General features: G+C 33.4%; 1 protein-coding gene across 1 annotated transcript; it reads right to left on the minus strand.

Annotated features, from left to right (window-relative positions):
- Nucleotides 1-2,250: 2,250 nt before the first annotated feature.
- On the minus strand, nt 2,251-2,866 carry LOC108904370. Its single transcript, XM_018706891.1, has 3 exons — nt 2,773-2,866; nt 2,543-2,721; nt 2,251-2,445 (listed from the first exon to the last, which is right to left on the minus strand). The coding sequence occupies exons 1-3, from the start codon at nt 2,864-2,866 to the stop codon at nt 2,251-2,253; spliced, it is 468 nt and encodes a 155-aa protein (XP_018562407.1).
- Nucleotides 2,867-17,113: the final 14,247 nt, after the last annotated feature.

Here is a 17,113-nt window from a genome sequence, read left to right on the forward strand (position 1 = left end):
TAATTATTGGACTTTTGACATGCCGATAAACAGTTACTTTAAAAAATGATTAATTTATTATGTTTATTTATTTACTATGTTAATTTTCACGACCAAAATTTTTGCATGTTGCACCATGTTGTTGGTATTAATTAAGTATCCAAAAGATTCTTATACTTTTTTTTATAAATAAAAAATAAATTTTAGATAAATATTTTAAAAGTAAACGAAAAAATTAAAATTATAATTATTCACAATTTATTTTTTTTTGAAAGATTTTTAGAAATTTATCGTACAACTAAAAATTAATACCAATTTTCAGTTGTTTATTTAAATAATTATTGTTTAAACAATTTTATAATATTTAAACAAACTTACTAGTATTACCTGGTGCAACATGCAAAAATTTTGGTCGTGAATATTAACATAGTAAATAAATAAACATAATAAATTAATCATTTTTTAAAGTAACTGTTTATCGGCATGTCAAAAGTCCAATAATTAATAATAAAAGGTAGTTGAAAATATGATAATTGAATTTTTTAAGTTGCGAGACATCGATTTAAAAAAAAATCATCGAAATTGGTCCATTAGAAGCTGAGATAAGTGAAATTTTTCCGAGCGTCGCAGTTTTGAACTCGAGAATTCAGATCGGAGTAGCTGTGTGTTTGCTCCCCCCACCACTGATACCTCATTGATTTCACGCGGTCTTGAATATCTTTGAGTGACATTTTAAATGGGACGCCCGTGATTGCAAATTTTGAAAATTTATATCTGGAAAGTACTCGGAATGACAAACCTATTAGTTCAAAAAACAGCCCTTATACCCTTATAGTTTTGCTGTAAATAAGGGTTAACTTTAACGGGCTATAACTCCGAAAATAATGGGCGGATCATCAGGTTTTTTTTTAAATACTCGTCTTTCCGAGTACTTTCAAACCATATTTTAAAATAAAAAAAAATTTAAAAAAACATTAAATTATTGCAATTGTTTATAAGCGTGAAAATTGCGAAAATGTTTAAACAATCACCACGGCTCACCTAATCGTCCGATTTGAATTTTTCAAAAAGCATTTTAAAGCTTGAGAGCTCTTCTTTTTGTGGTGAAATTTTCAAGTATTCAAAGGCTTTAGATTTTTAGAAATTTGATTTTGAAAATTTTTTAATTTAAAAAAAAAAAAAAAAATTAAACAATTATTATGTAAAAACTATCGAACCGAATTGGATGAAATTTGGTGTGATGATTCTATGCACTAAGAAGTTTAATTGGGAAAAGTATGAAGATCCTAGGTATTATTCAAGTGTCTGAAAAAAATTGACAAATATACTAGCATTTTTTGCAATTTTTTAAATGATTTTCCGCTTTTTGCAATAACAATAATTATTTTTTCGAATTGCTAACTATATCTTGATCAAAATTTAATTACAAAACTTTTTTTCCTCATCCATTTTTGTCTAAAATGAATAGTTGCTATGTTGTCGCCAAGAAATCCAAGAAAAAAATGAATTTTTTTGCTATTTTTTATACTTTTTTGCAATAAAAATTAAGTCCACGTTTTTTTTTATTTGCATAGAAAAATTATCATTTCTGATGTTATTTAGAAGCCGTTAAAGCAAAAATCTCCGATCATATGCGTTTTACCCAAGTATACCCTTTTTAAAACTGATACCGCCTGGACTATAAGTTTATAAATTCAGCAATGGAAGAGAATATTATTAAGTAGAATACGCTTGGACAGAATATTATTTTAATCTCGAAGTATTGACCTATTTCGCTTTCAAGTTTAAATTAAACCGCAATTACATATAGCACTGTATATAGTTGTAGTTTTTTCAACAAAGCTTAATTGGTTATTATATTACCAAAGCCATTTGTTTTGCTAAATATGATGCGCTAATCTTAAGGTTCATGGTCAAAGTTTGATACTTTACTGATACATTTTTGTAATAAGCCAAGCATCATTCATGTGACGTAACATGCGAGTACATTAAAAAACGAACTAAATTATTATACACACAGTATTTTTTACATAGTCTGGTGGTAAAAATTGTACTTAGAATACAGCATATCAAGTTTACTTACATTTAATTAATACTTTTATTGCTTTTCTGTATTTCTCATCATACATAAAATGGTATTAAAACAATATATTTTCTAAGTATACATTATGCTCTTACCTATTCTGGACTAGATTATATAAGCTTACTGTTACTAAATTATTAAATTTTCTAATGGTTTCGTCTTCTATATAATCTTCAATTATTTGCGTGTTAGAATTCTCTATCACTGAAAGCAGAGAGATAACATATAATTCCTTCATGAGGTATAGGTTGATTATCAAAGAAGGTAGATGGTGGTGAATTTTTAAATGTAACTCGTTTTTGACCCGTACCAGCCTCAAGGTTCTCTAACCATGCCATATTATCGTCGTTTGCTACCAAAATTTCTTCGTACACTTTCGAAGGCTAAAAAGGATAACGACGGTCAAAAGCAAAGCGGATGAAGAAATACACAACTGAATAGTGACAATATTTTGGGAATGAGAAATACTGTCCTACTTACCACTAAATCTCTAAGTGGTTCAAGATCACTTGGTGGCATCGAAATGAATGGTTCTCTAACTTTCTGGCATTGCAGCATTAACAATATGAACCACATGTACTCGTTCCTTAGTTCTTTGTCCTTATTGGTTTTGCCTAATTCTAACAACTTATCAAACCATGCCCTCATAACTTTGCGTTCTACAAACGGTATTTAGTTGTCATATTTTAACGATGATGATATCCGCTTACCATTTGGAGGAATCAGTTGCACTAATGCTTTGGCCAACATACTATTGTAGAAAAAGTTTTCGTCGAGTGGATTCAATAATTGAACCTGACTCATTTTCACTAAAATTTTAACATAAACTTTTGCCAAAATTTGAAAGTAATTAACTTGACAGTTGCCTACTTTTATAAGGACAAAAGTTTCGTAGTGCGTAGATCTCTATTGCAAGTGCTACTTATGAAAATTCACTATGTTAATCGATACTGTTCTGACTTGTATATACCAATTTTGGATATACAACCCGAGTATTACAACAGAACAGTTATTATTTGCATATACAGGGTGTCCGGAAAGGTCATGTCAAAAATGAAGAGATATACAGGGGAGCTCAAATTAGTTGTAGTACTTAATAAAAAATTTCTTCCTATCGGGCTTCGTTGTGGAGTTATTCGCCTTCGAAGAAAGAAGTTTGAAATCAAATTCCAATTATAACTTCTAAGTCGTTACCATGACAACAATGAAATTTAGGTAATTAAAGACACTCATGGTAATGTTCATTTCCAAGTTTAAACTCATATTTAATGTGCCTGGATTATACAGGAGCACATGAAATTATCCGTTTAAATTTATACGTTGCCAAATTTGGCATTTTTCTTTCATAGTTCGATTCCTCTCTCATTTTGCTAAACAAAGGTATACCACATATCAGTCGATATCTTGTACCGTTTTTGAGAAAATCGAATTTTATTATCAACATACGTGTATTGTATCAGAAATGCGATATTAAATTTTTGCAAAAATCTTGGAAATTAAGATGACTGTCAACAAATATGTATAATTGGCATGTAAGATATTTGTCGTAAATCATTTTGACACCATTTGTTAATTCAATATCATGGAGGATTTTAGCTGTGAAAAATTTGCAGATATTCATCTAATGTACGAACCTGCAGAATTTAATGCTTCTGAAGCTGTTCGGATTTACGGCAACAGCTTTCCAAATAGAATTTGCATATTTGAAGTGACCAAAACCCCCATGCTATTATTCAGACAAAACACTAACAAAAATTTGTCATTAATGGATGGGAATAATTGGAAACTACTTAGTGGGACCACATATCATTGATGACGCTTTAACTGGGGATAAATACCTATATTTACTGCAAGAACACCTTAATCCTTTATTGGAAGACGTCCCTGTAAATATTTGAAATAACATGTGGCTTATGCCCGATGGTGCACCACCCCATTTTAACAGGGCAGTAAGGGCTTATTTAATTACCACGTTTCCCGATCTATGGATCGGTCAAGGTAGTCATTTTCTGTGGCTGCCTCGGTCTCCCGATCCAAATCATCTCGATTTTTCTCTTTGGGGCCATCTTAAAGGTCTTGTTTATCAAACTCCTATGAATAGTAGGGAAGAATTATTAAATCGCATATTACATACGCCGAGATCATTAGAAATGATCACCACAAGTTATTTTGAGTACAGCAGAGGTGTTTGGGCAATTTCAGGAAATGCATTGAAGTTCAAGGTGCACATATTGAACATCTTACTTAACAGTTTTCTTTTTTCTTTTAATTCTATAGAAACCAAGATTTTTACAAAAAGATTAGTATCACATTTTTGATACAGTAAATATATGTTGATAAAAAAATTAGATTTTCTCAAAAACAGTACAAGATATCGACTGATATACGGTATATATATTTTTTAACAAAGTGACAGGGGAATCGAACTATGAAAGAGAATCAAATTTGGCAGCACTGTCAAAGATGTATAAATTTAAATGGATAATTTCCTCTCCTGTATAATCCAGGTATACTGAATATCAGTTTAAACTTGGAAATGAGCATTACCATGAGTTACATTAATTGCCCAAATTTCATTGTTGTCGTGGTAACGAGTTATAATTGAATTTGTTTTTGAAACTTCTTTCTTTGAAGGCGAATAACTACCACAACAAAGTCCGATAGGAAAAATTATTTCAGAAAGTACTACAACTATTATGAGTTCCCCTGTGCACCCCTTCAGTTTTGACATGACCTTTCCGGACACCCTGTAGTATATTATACATATTGATTCTAAGTCCAGGATGAAATACTTTATGCTAAGTACTTCTGCTTCTGAAGGTTATGGTTTTCTTCCCTTCTGAAGTTTACTACATGTGCTCAATAATAATTTTGAATCGAGACGTCACAATAAAATTAATGGTACAATCATATTTCTCTCTCTCTCTCTTAGATCTACGTCTGTCAACACAGATTTTGAATTTTTTTAATTCCTTCAATACAGGTTGATTCAGAACTTATCCAAAAAAAATTCTGGATGTACAGGGGACCCTTACAAATACAATTTTGTAAAGACAAAATCAAAAAGGGCAGATCGAAAATGATTTAAAAATACACTTCTGCACGGCACTGGAAACTGGTTCACTGTAAAACCTGACCTCGCACAATGCGACCGGCGACCGGTGATAAAAACGGACAAAAACGTACGCAAGGAAAGATATAAATATAATTTTATAGCGCCTATTTTATTTCGGCAAATTGAAATGCTTTTGCCTTTATTAATTAATAAAATTAATTTGTGTTTTTAAATAATAAAATCATTTGACATACCCGATGTTACAACAATTGATCAAAATTTTATCCACTAACGTGTAAACACATTTGGGTTCGTCTTACTCTCTACGATCTAACACAAATGATGTCTTGCTTCACCATAACACAAATGCTTCACCACAATACAAATGTTGTCTTGCTTCACCATAAATTAAAACGATATCCATCAACAACTCTGAGTTGCTATAAACGCAAACCATTTTTGACACTAACTACTAAAAAACTATTGTAAACACCACAGATAACAGGTAAACACTATCGCAACGACGGATTTCAGTATTCGGAATCGCTAAGGCCACGTGGCTCTCACGCGTATTGCAAATGACGCTAGAGACTACAGTTGTCCAGCTATGTAGTGGTTGAATGTACTATAACTTCAATAATTTTTTTCTCGGAAACTATAAGGATTTTACAAAAATTTTTTTACGATATTGACTGCATTTCTCATGCCGCATCTATTCCCAATTTTTATTTGGATAAGTTGTGAATCACCCTGTATTTTATTGCTCATTTGGAACATTTTTTGGGAAAAGGAACAACAAATTAAAAATCGATCATTTTTTATTGTTTATCCTTAGTATTTTCAAGGCTAAAATTAAATAATTAGGCACGTACATACCTACCTATTTATTGAGAACATCTTATTTTGAAGATACATAATCTATATTTTACTGGTATTGTAGGTATACGCATTCATGTAATTATTTTCATATTAATTTAATTAAACGTAAGAGGTTATTATTTATCCATTAGTTTTAGAATAATTCCCATATTACCTGTTCTAGGATTTACGTCAATAAATTTTAACACAGTTTTGAATTTGGGAAAACCCTAAATATATGTTTACATATTCATGTACCTACCTACATACTTAGTTAAAAACAATTTAACTTTATGTACCAACAACTTTACAATGTTTTCATTTTGCATTAGATAGCAATTAAATTGAAAATTTCAAACGCTACATACCGGGTACTTAAAATTATTAATTTTATGAAAAATATCTAGTGGATTTCCTGGATCACATCAATGGGATACACCCAGATATCCAGTTTGCCATGGAAGCAGAAAAAAATGCCGTCCTTCTCTTCTTGGATGTTTTGGTTGAGAGGAAACCAGGTGGCACTTTAGTATATCGGGTATATAGGAAGCCAACTCACACAGACAGATATCTGAATGCGGAATCCCACCACCACCCAGACCAGAAACAGGGGATCATCAGCGAGCCAAGACACTTGGCCGAAGAACTAGAACACTTACGCACGGCCCTGAAAGGGAATGGCTACATCGCGAGAAATATCGAACGAGCTAGCAGGAGGAGACATACACCCAGGGAGAAACGGGAGTACTTGGCGACGACATATCTACCTTACGTTAAAGGTTGTACTATGTACAGATAAAATCAGGCGTCTTTTGAAGAAAAGGAATATCAACACAGTATTCAGCACTGTAAAGAAGGTGGCGGCAGCGTTTCCAAAGACCTGCAACCACGACCAGGTCTCGGGCCCCGGGTGTATAGTATTTCTTGCTCTTGCGGAAAGGTCTACATAGGACAAACAGGAAGGCACATCAACACGAGGTTAAAGGAACACAAAAGTCACCTCAAAAATAACAACTGGGAAAAATCGGCAGTAGCAGAGCATAGAGCGGACACGGGACACACAGTGGATCCAAGTGAATCCAACATGGTGGTGAGAGAGAGAAGATTTTGGTCCCGACTAGACAGAGAAGCATTAGAAATTTACAAAAATCCAAACAATTTCAACAGAAACGGTGGCGTGGATCTGCCAGGTACATGAAGGAGAGTCATCCGTAACAGCAATCCACTGGAACGTCAACAACGCGTACGAAGTCACCCACCGCAACGTCATGGATCAGTGACCACATCAAATATAAATAGTGACAAGATTAATAGATCTCCAGTTTTAAAGTAACTTCTGAAGAAGAGAGCGATATGTCTCTCGAAACGTCAAGAGTTGTAAATCGACGATGTGACAACCAGCCCGGAAATCATTCAACCATTAACGACAGCCACGGAAGCCTACAAACAAAACAAAACGAGTATAAAATTCTGCATCCACTTTTCGATAGAATAGCTTTATCATGGTTTCTCGTATTTTGATGGTACGAAAATAGCCACTGATCTTGTTGAACTTAAGGTCTCTAAGTTTTCTTTTGATGGTCTTTTAATTGTCTTTGTAGCATCCTGGAAAATATCACATCTAGAACCATTTATTCAACGAGCATGAATCAAACTCTATTATGCATGTGATCCCTTAATTGACTAAATAGATATCTCGATCTAAAAAAATCTGACTTTCCTTGAAGAGAGTTGTAAAAAGTAAAATTTACTTTTTTTCTCCCACGATGTATCTAAGATATGAGAAATTGAAAAAGCAAGCTTTCAGCGACACACGTACTCGGATTTCTTCATAGTGTTGGTGAAAATTTTAAGAAGAGTATTCGGTTATATGCTCAGCAAAATGTTAGACATTTTAATAATACACAGCCCCACAAAAAAAAGGCACTGTACAAAAGACATTAGTACTTTGATTTTGTGTATTTTTTTATCCTGAATCCGAANTTTGGATAAGTTGTGAATCACCCTGTATTTTATTGCTCATTTGGAACATTTTTTGGGAAAAGGAACAACAAATTAAAAATCGATCATTTTTTATTGTTTATCCTTAGTATTTTCAAGGCTAAAATTAAATAATTAGGCACGTACATACCTACCTATTTATTGAGAACATCTTATTTTGAAGATACATAATCTATATTTTACTGGTATTGTAGGTATACGCATTCATGTAATTATTTTCATATTAATTTAATTAAACGTAAGAGGTTATTATTTATCCATTAGTTTTAGAATAATTCCCATATTACCTGTTCTAGGATTTACGTCAATAAATTTTAACACAGTTTTGAATTTGGGAAAACCCTAAATATATGTTTACATATTCATGTACCTACCTACATACTTAGTTAAAAACAATTTAACTTTATGTACCAACAACTTTACAATGTTTTCATTTTGCATTAGATAGCAATTAAATTGAAAATTTCAAACGCTACATACCGGGTACTTAAAATTATTAATTTTATGAAAAATATCTAGTGGATTTCCTGGATCACATCAATGGGATACACCCAGATATCCAGTTTGCCATGGAAGCAGAGAAAAATGCCGTCCTTCTCTTCTTGGATGTTTTGGTTGAGAGGAAACCAGGTGGCACTTTAGTATATCGGGTATATAGGAAGCCAACTCACACAGACAGATATCTGAATGCGGAATCCCACCACCACCCAGACCAGAAACAGGGGATCATCAGCGAGCCAAGACACTTGGCCGAAGAACTAGAACACTTACGCACGGCCCTGAAAGGGAATGGCTACATCGCGAGAAATATCGAACGAGCTAGCAGGAGGAGACATACACCCAGGGAGAAACGGGAGTACTTGGCGACGACGTATCTACCTTACGTTAAAGGTTGTACTATGTACAGATAAAATCAGGCGTCTTTTGAAGAAAAGGAATATCAACACAGTATTCAGCACTGTAAAGAAGGTGGCGGCAGCGTTTCCAAAGACCTGCAACCACGACCAGGTCTCGGGCCCCGGGTGTATAGTATTTCTTGCTCTTGCGGAAAGGTCTACATAGGACAAACAGGAAGGCACATCAACACGAGGTTAAAGGAACACAAAAGTCACCTCAAAAATAACAACTGGGAAAAATCGGCAGTAGCAGAGCATAGAGCGGACACGGGACACACAGTGGATCCAAGTGAATCCAACATGGTGGTGAGAGAGAGAAGATTTTGGTCCCGACTAGACAGAGAAGCATTAGAAATTTACAAAAATCCAAACAATTTCAACAGAAACGGTGGCGTGGATCTGCCAGGTACATGAAGGAGAGTCATCCGTAACAGCAATCCACTGGAACGTCAACAACGCGTACGAAGTCACCCACCGCAACGTCATGGATCAGTGACCACATCAAATATAAATAGTGACAAGATTAATAGATCTCCAGTTTTAAAGTAACTTCTGAAGAAGAGAGCGATATGTCTCTCGAAACGTCAAGAGTTGTAAATCGACGATGTGACAACCAGCCCGGAAATCATTCAACCATTAACGACAGCCACGGAAGCCTACAAACAAAACAAAACGAGTATAAAATTCTGCATCCACTTTTCGATAGAATAGCTTTATCATGGTTTCTCGTATTTTGATGGTACGAAAATAGCCACTGATCTTGTTGAACTTAAGGTCTCTAAGTTTTCTTTTGATGGTCTTTTAATTGTCTTTGTAGCATCCTGGAAAATATCACATCTAGAACCATTTATTCAACGAGCATGAATCAAACTCTATTATGCATGTGATCCCTTAATTGACTAAATAGATATCTCGATCTAAAAAATTCTGACTTTCTCTTGAAGAGAGTTGTAAAAAGTAAAATTTACTTTTTTTCTCCCACGATGTATCTAAGATATGAGAAATTGAAAAAGCAAGCTTTCAGCGACACACGTACTCGGATTTCTTCATAGTGTTGGTGAAAATTTTAAGAAGAGTATTCGGTTATATGCTCAGCAAAATGTTAGACATTTTAATAATACACAGCCCCACAAAAAAAAGCAACGGAAAAAAAAAAATAAGAACTAGAATTTGGGGAATTTTTGAACCCGAAACCCAAACCCGCCTCCCAAAAAACCAACTAACAAGGAAATTATTTAGTAAAATGCTAAAATATGGTATAATAATGAGGATAAGGAAAAAGTTTATAGTGAAATATAACAAACAATTTATAAATGATTAGAGAAAACATTTTAAGATAATATTTTGAACTTTAGAAAGAAACATATACAAATTAAATACAAACCCATCCCTACGAGGGGGCTAATTTCACACCTAATGTCAAATAATTTGAATATTATGTTCCCTTCAAATGTTTAAAATATTATTTTAAAGTGTTTTTTTGAAAGTATTTATAAATTGTTACATTACATTCACCCTATTTTGTGGAGGTTTTAGCGTTTCACTAAAAAGTGACCTGGTAAATTGTTTTTTTGGCAGTGTCTCTAGTACAAAGTCTTTTTTATGGGGCTGTTTTATTAATGTAGTTTTTTATTCGTGTCCTCCAATAATTTTATATATTTTATTTTTATTAATTATTTCATTATTACATAGTTTTAAAACCATATGCTAATTTCATCTCATCTGCTTTTGCTGCTATTGTCATTATTAATTAATAAAAATTAATTTCTGGTTTTAATTAATAAAATAATTTGACATACCTTATATAACAACTACTGTTCAAAATTTTGTCCACCGACATGTAAACATATTTACGAACTAACACAAATGCTGTCTTGCGTCATCACAACACAAATGTTGTCTTGCGTCACCACAACAAAAATGTTGTCTTGCATCACCATAAATTAAAACGATATCCATCAATTCCGAGTGTGTACTCGGCTTACGTGTGTAAGCCATTAGTGACACTTGAAAAACTAATGTAAACACTATCGCAAAAACGTTAATAATAAAATCGGATTTCAGTATTCGGAATCACCTCTGTCCACGTGGAGAAAGAGCGTATTGCGTACAGCGCACAGGGCGAATGACGCTAGAGACTTCAGTAGCCCAGCTATGTACGGCTTGTAAATACTACAACTTCAATAATTTTTTTCTCGGAAACTGTTTCAGGAATTTTACAAAAAATTTGTTTACGATATTGTCTCTATTTTTCATAACGATCTAATCCAAATTTTTTTGGATAACTTGTGAATCACCCTGTATATTCGCATATCCGAATTTACTTTTGTATATCGATTAACGTTGAATATTTTCTAATTGTCAATATGAAAAATGGTAGCAGTAGATAAAGAAACTGGTTCTTGCCAGTATCAAACATAAATAAATAAGCAACGAGGGGATATCACTGCAGTCTTGCAGACAACACATGGAGCCGTGAGAAAATAAATAAAGATTTCTGACGTCAATTACAATCTCTAAAATGATAATTCCATGCTTTTTAATTAGCATTTCGTGATGTATAAAGGAATTAAAGCGTTTTTTGTTGACATTTCCTTGCACATGACCACAAATCTACAGCGATTAAGGAGGAACTGAATAATTTAACGTAACATATTTTGACGTAAACAATTATACAAACAATTAGTGAGTACCGCATCTATAATTTAGATTCTGAATGTTACATATTTGTTAGATATTTAAATTATGTTCATGGTTCATTTTTAGAGGCGGAGAATTGTACAAAACAAACGAAATAGCTACATAAACCTTGAAAAGAGGACATGAAATGAAAGAAACAAATTTATTTGCGAAGTAAGTCAGTTGATTTGGGAATGTTTTATGAAAAAAAGGTGCATGGGGATTTTGCTTTAGAATATTCATTCAAAAATGGACCACAATGTTCCAAATTCTTATTTAATGTTATCAATGTGGGAAGTAAAATACAAATTTATGTTAATCAAAATACCTAGACTTTTGCACTCATTTAGAATGGGTATTAAAACATTATTCACTATTTATTGACTCCATGAAACAACCATGTTAAAGTGCCCCTTTGTTCCTATAATGGCTACAGTTTTTGGGTGGTTTAAAGTTGTGGGTACGCATATCTGCATGTAACCCATTTTAAGTATCATGTTAAGAGTCTCAGCCTGACGCCGGACCGGTCAAACAGTTGCAAGTGATAAACAACAGACGAATCTGCAACGTAGGACACACACACTATGGTTCGGGAAAAGGGTTACGTCAGATTGGTGCCAGGGACTAGATACTGATACCTTTCGAACTACACCAGGCACTCTCCAACGAACGCTCGCTCCGACAACATATCTTTCCACTGCACTTTGTTAAAAAAATACTTTTTACTTATCGTTGAGAAAGAGTTTCAATTTTGAACACCCAAAGCAACCCTCAAAGTTAATGAGTTTTTAAGAGACAAGTCAAAAATATTGTGTGTCTTGGTTCAATTTTGTTATTGACAAGGAGTAAAAACGTACTATAATTACGACAGTTGTCAGCATATAAATGAATTTTCGAAGTAATAATAGAATGATGTTCACTGATCAGGCAATAGGCAGTATATATTACAAAAAGTAAAGGGCCCAATATAGTTCCTTGGGGAACACCATCAGCATAATCCTTGGCAAGGTAGCGAAACAATTAGCTTCTATTTTCTCTTATCTCTTTAGTAGGTACTGTAATTGATCAGCCATCATTTTAGATACAAATTAGACACCGATAAAAATAATATTAAAAAAAAAACACTACAGAAGTTATGATTTGCAGATCGGTGAACTGCAATTTGTACAGGCTATAGTGCTTTATATTTTGTTTATTTGTATATACAATCTAATATATCGAAGAAAGAGGTAGCAATATCTTCTAAAATAATAAAAGCAACAGCTGTTGTACTATTGGATAAAATATTGCAAAATGGACGAAAGTGGGTCAGAAACGAAGACATAATTTACATGAACAGGGAACTGAACCTTTGTTCACTATGGTCTATGAAGTGTCAAAACGGCGCGTGGTTCGTACCTCAATCAGTAATAAATTACAGCGTCCGCTTCCTTTTGTGTAATTTATTGTGATCCATTATTGCAGAAAGACATGTGTAACCTGAAGGGTTATTTTTTATCTATCCATCTATCTATCTATCGTTCTGACCAGTATCATAACGAGTCTGGATTTCACAAGAGTTTACTATTTAATTCTCGAAAGGGAGTTTATAATTATCATAATACTTTAATTAATATGTGAGAACTTAGAAATGTATGTTCAGAGAATGAATTTCAGGCACTTACCTTCTATTGCTTACGTAGAACGTAATCCAGTGGCTGGCTATACAGGGTGACACTGAAGTTGAGAGAAACAAAAAGAAACACCAAAACTTCCAGGAAGGGTTTTAATAACAATAAACAAAACAAACAAACAAACAAAATAACATACACAACGGCTCGAACAACATTATTAATTAATTTATTGACACGCGACAGCGTACCGAGATTCAGGGAATGCGCGCTTCATAGCAAAATTTGGAAAAACTTATCAATTATTAAATTTAATTAACTAGCCCAAGACTCTAAAACTAAGTCGACTACTCAATGTGGAACATAAGGAAGAACTGACTTTTTCTCCTAGATCTCTCCTGAATTCGACACTTCGCTTCGACACGCCCCTTTCTTGGGTCCAGACGTTTCTGTTCTTATCTTACTGGCGGGAACCCTGAATGTCGGGATGCTTTGGCATAACTATGCCATGTTAATAGTTATCTCAGTAATTTTGAGACTAAACTTACAAATAACCCTAACCTTCCTCTATTGACTCCGTGTAAAGATACGGGACGGATCAGTCAATCTCATTTATTGGAAAGCTTGGAAAATCCGCCAAAAAAACAGCTTATCATATATCTTTCTTTTCCAATCATTATCAAATTAACAATTTAATTTAATTCTACTTTGGCACCTCTACGCTGTTCTCGTGGTTTCGCGCGTTATTAAAAATATCGATTTTTCTCTTTATACCTGCGTAACACATGGCCCCGACTCTACGTGAACTTGTTAAAAATATTTCTAAATTTCTCCGAAGGATGACGCTACCTACTTGAAACTCTCAACTTTCGATAATTTGTGTTGACTGAAATATTTTACTTTTTGGCCCATCCGTTCCGAGAACTAATAAATAAATCACTACACGTCCCGGCTTTTCTTACACATGTAAACAAGTCAAGAGTTTGTGAAGCTGTAAATCATGTCAGTTCCCTACGTTCGGAGATCTTGGTGCGTGGTTTCTGAACTTCCCTCGACTATTAATTTTGCAGAAGTCAAAGGACTGTAGTTCAGTTCAAGGATTTGCAAACACCGTTCTATGATTTACCACAGTCAGTGGCATTTCCCGAGTTACACGTCAAGGGTCAATAGTCTTAACAAGCTACCTACGTCAAACGGCTTGTGTTTCTAGAACCACGATTCATGTAGGTAACTGCATACTATGTGATTTGGAGAGTAAATAATAAATTAATTTGTCATGCGCACACAAGGCTTAATTGTGGTTAAATCAAAGCAGAACAATCACAATTTGATTTATGGGCGATTCACTGATCGAATCTCGCATCGTGTGAAGGCGAATTTAAAGATTTCAAAAAGGTTCGTACTAGTACCCAATGCGGCCACTACATGTTGCTTACAATCATTGCAATCAATTTTCATATGTTGTATAATATAATAATAGGCATAGAAAATTAAACCTCCGAGTTCTCTGCTTTTCCTCTAAGTCTATAAATGATATCCTTTTCCGTAGTCTGTCATTAACGGGTTGCAATAAGGGTTCCATTATTTGGTAAGGCTGAATTTTCAATTAGTTCTTCTTCTACTGATAAGTGCACTTAAATACGGCATTTTTAATCAGTATCTAAGATATACTAGGAACATTGGTAATACTTCGTAAGTATGTTAGACTGCATAATGGCTATATTTGCCTTGATCTTAATAATGGTTATATTTGTGGGTGGGTGATTATGGAGCAATGGCTCTCTTTTAGAATGAATGTTCCCATTTCCGAAATTACTGTTTCTATAAAGTTGAGATATGCTTAAAATTGACTCAAGTTATTTTTGGGTTTGCATGAGTTGCAAATGTGTCTGTCATCGGCAAATGTACTTATTGATATTTCAGTGGTTATCGTTAAAAAGGTCAGATGTATATAGAACGTTCAATAATGGACCAAGTATGCAATATTATAACGGCCAGAGATTTCATTAACTTTAGTTTCTAACTTTTGTTTAAGTAGTTATTTTTTTTTAATAAACTGATATAGGTACTTGAAGGAGAGAATTTTTTCAATTTTAGGTAATAATTCTGGTTGCCATACTTTATCGATCATTTGGACGATGTCTAAGAATACATCAGTATTGTCGATTTCCTGTTGCATGATTGATTATTAGTTATATGACGGCTCTGTTGTATTGAGTAATGAGATTCTCGAAATCTAAATTGACGATTTAGTATTCAGTCTTACTGATCTATCTCTTTGTTGATACATTTGGGGAATGAAATCGATGGTATTAGGCATATTGGACAGAAGGATGCAACGTCTGATTGTGAATAATATATTCCGGATCTGAATGATACCGGAAGGTATCATTATAAATGGGTAATTGAACCAGCAATTAGATTTTAGTTTTGCGTTAAAGATGTACATTAGCTTAACTAACCGTTTTATTGGAAATTCGTTAACCAATCCAGTTATTATAAGGTTAAGACATGAAGCCTACTTTAAGTTTAGTTTGCTGATATCACCTTTATTTCTTTGAAGGAAAAATATTTGTATTTTTCTTGCACTGGGACTGATTGAAATAAAATTTCTTCCACTACTCGGATAGATCTATTTTTTCTTTACCGAGGTGTTGATTATTTAAACATAGAAGCTGATATTGTTATGAGTTTTCTCTTATCTTTTAAGGTTATAAATGAAAGTATCTTCGTCTATTTAGATTGGAAACATGTTTTTCACAAGAATCATTTTCTATTTCCTTTAGTTTTGATTTCAATTTCTTGCTTAAATGATTGTATTTCTTTTTTTTTGCGCCTGTGACAACTCATCATGATATGATGGAGTATTTTATATCAGACATCTGAGCAGCATTATTGCAAAACGCAACAAATCAATTTACACGAACCTAATTATTGTTAGATTGGACACTGGGAAACTTTCTGTTAGTCTAAATGCTTGCTTGTAGAAGATATATTTTGTTTTACTCCAAGATGTTTTGGAACCTCTTGCTATACCCTAACCTTAGGATGAGTTCAAATCTAGTTTTTTAAGAAGATAAATATCACCTACGTGTAGCAAAAGTAATAGTTGACTACCTTGATCAAACAAAAAAAAAGGTGTAATATTCTCAGAGCTTTCCCTTATCGATGCGTAAGACATTAATTACTATTGGGAGACAGAATGTGTAGAACTCTATGGCGACTTAACACATTATCAAATTTAATTAACTTGCCACTGTCCCCTGAATATGTAAGCAAAAAAATTATTGAAATAAAATCACAGGTACTGGGTGTTTAGTTTTCTACCTAGGTACCCTCCTAGAATTTGTGTAGACAAGATTCTTTCTCGAATTAATTTTACTTTAGTATTTGTAGGAAGCTGATTAGGAAACTAATTTTGTTTTAATATATATTTTGTAAATAAAATTACTTGCATCATTATGACTAGAAAAAAACAATTTGCTATCTTCTGGCAGTTATGATAACACTCAGATTACTTACGCACTTTACTGTCGCCGGTACTCATAATACTAAGAATTCTAGTTAAAATCATTTCAAGCAATCAAAAACAGAGTCTAAACAAGTAATCATAGAAAACAAGAAGGTGTTTATCTTCATTAAAAGCTTCAACAGATTTTATTACCTAATATGTAATCAATCATTATTTCTTTTTTCGAAATTAGATATTAATTTATTTCCTGAATTATTGAATGCAACTTTGTCGAATCGTATTTCAGTTTGTGTCCCTATCTATCAATAATAGGTATAACCTATTTAATTGCAATTCCATTCTGCCAACTGACTAATATACACAAGGTGATTCGTTAATAATGGTACATATCTTAAGGGAAGATTTGCTGATGTCAAATTATAATGAATCAAGTGAATATGTATTCTTCGAATGTTGTTGTATTTCGTTCTACAGGGTGGT

The sequence above is a fragment of the Anoplophora glabripennis genome, unplaced genomic scaffold, assembly GCF_000390285.2.
Source record: "Anoplophora glabripennis isolate ALB-LARVAE unplaced genomic scaffold, Agla_2.0 scaffold115, whole genome shotgun sequence".
Classification (NCBI taxonomy): Eukaryota; Metazoa; Arthropoda; class Insecta; order Coleoptera; family Cerambycidae; genus Anoplophora; species Anoplophora glabripennis.

Bases quoted from the DNA above. Each gene is read 5' to 3' on its own strand.
- LOC108904370 (XM_018706891.1), bottom strand. From the start codon at position 2,866: ATGAGTCAGGTTCAATTATTGAATCCACTCGACGAAAACTTTTTCTAC. The intron at 2,722-2,772 runs GTAAGCGGATAT...TACCGTTTGTAG, and splicing joins GCAACTGATTCCTCCAAATG to AACGCAAAGTTATGAGGGCA. The intron at 2,446-2,542 runs GTAAGTAGGACA...TATCCTTTTTAG, and splicing joins AACCACTTAGAGATTTAGTG to CCTTCGAAAGTGTACGAAGA.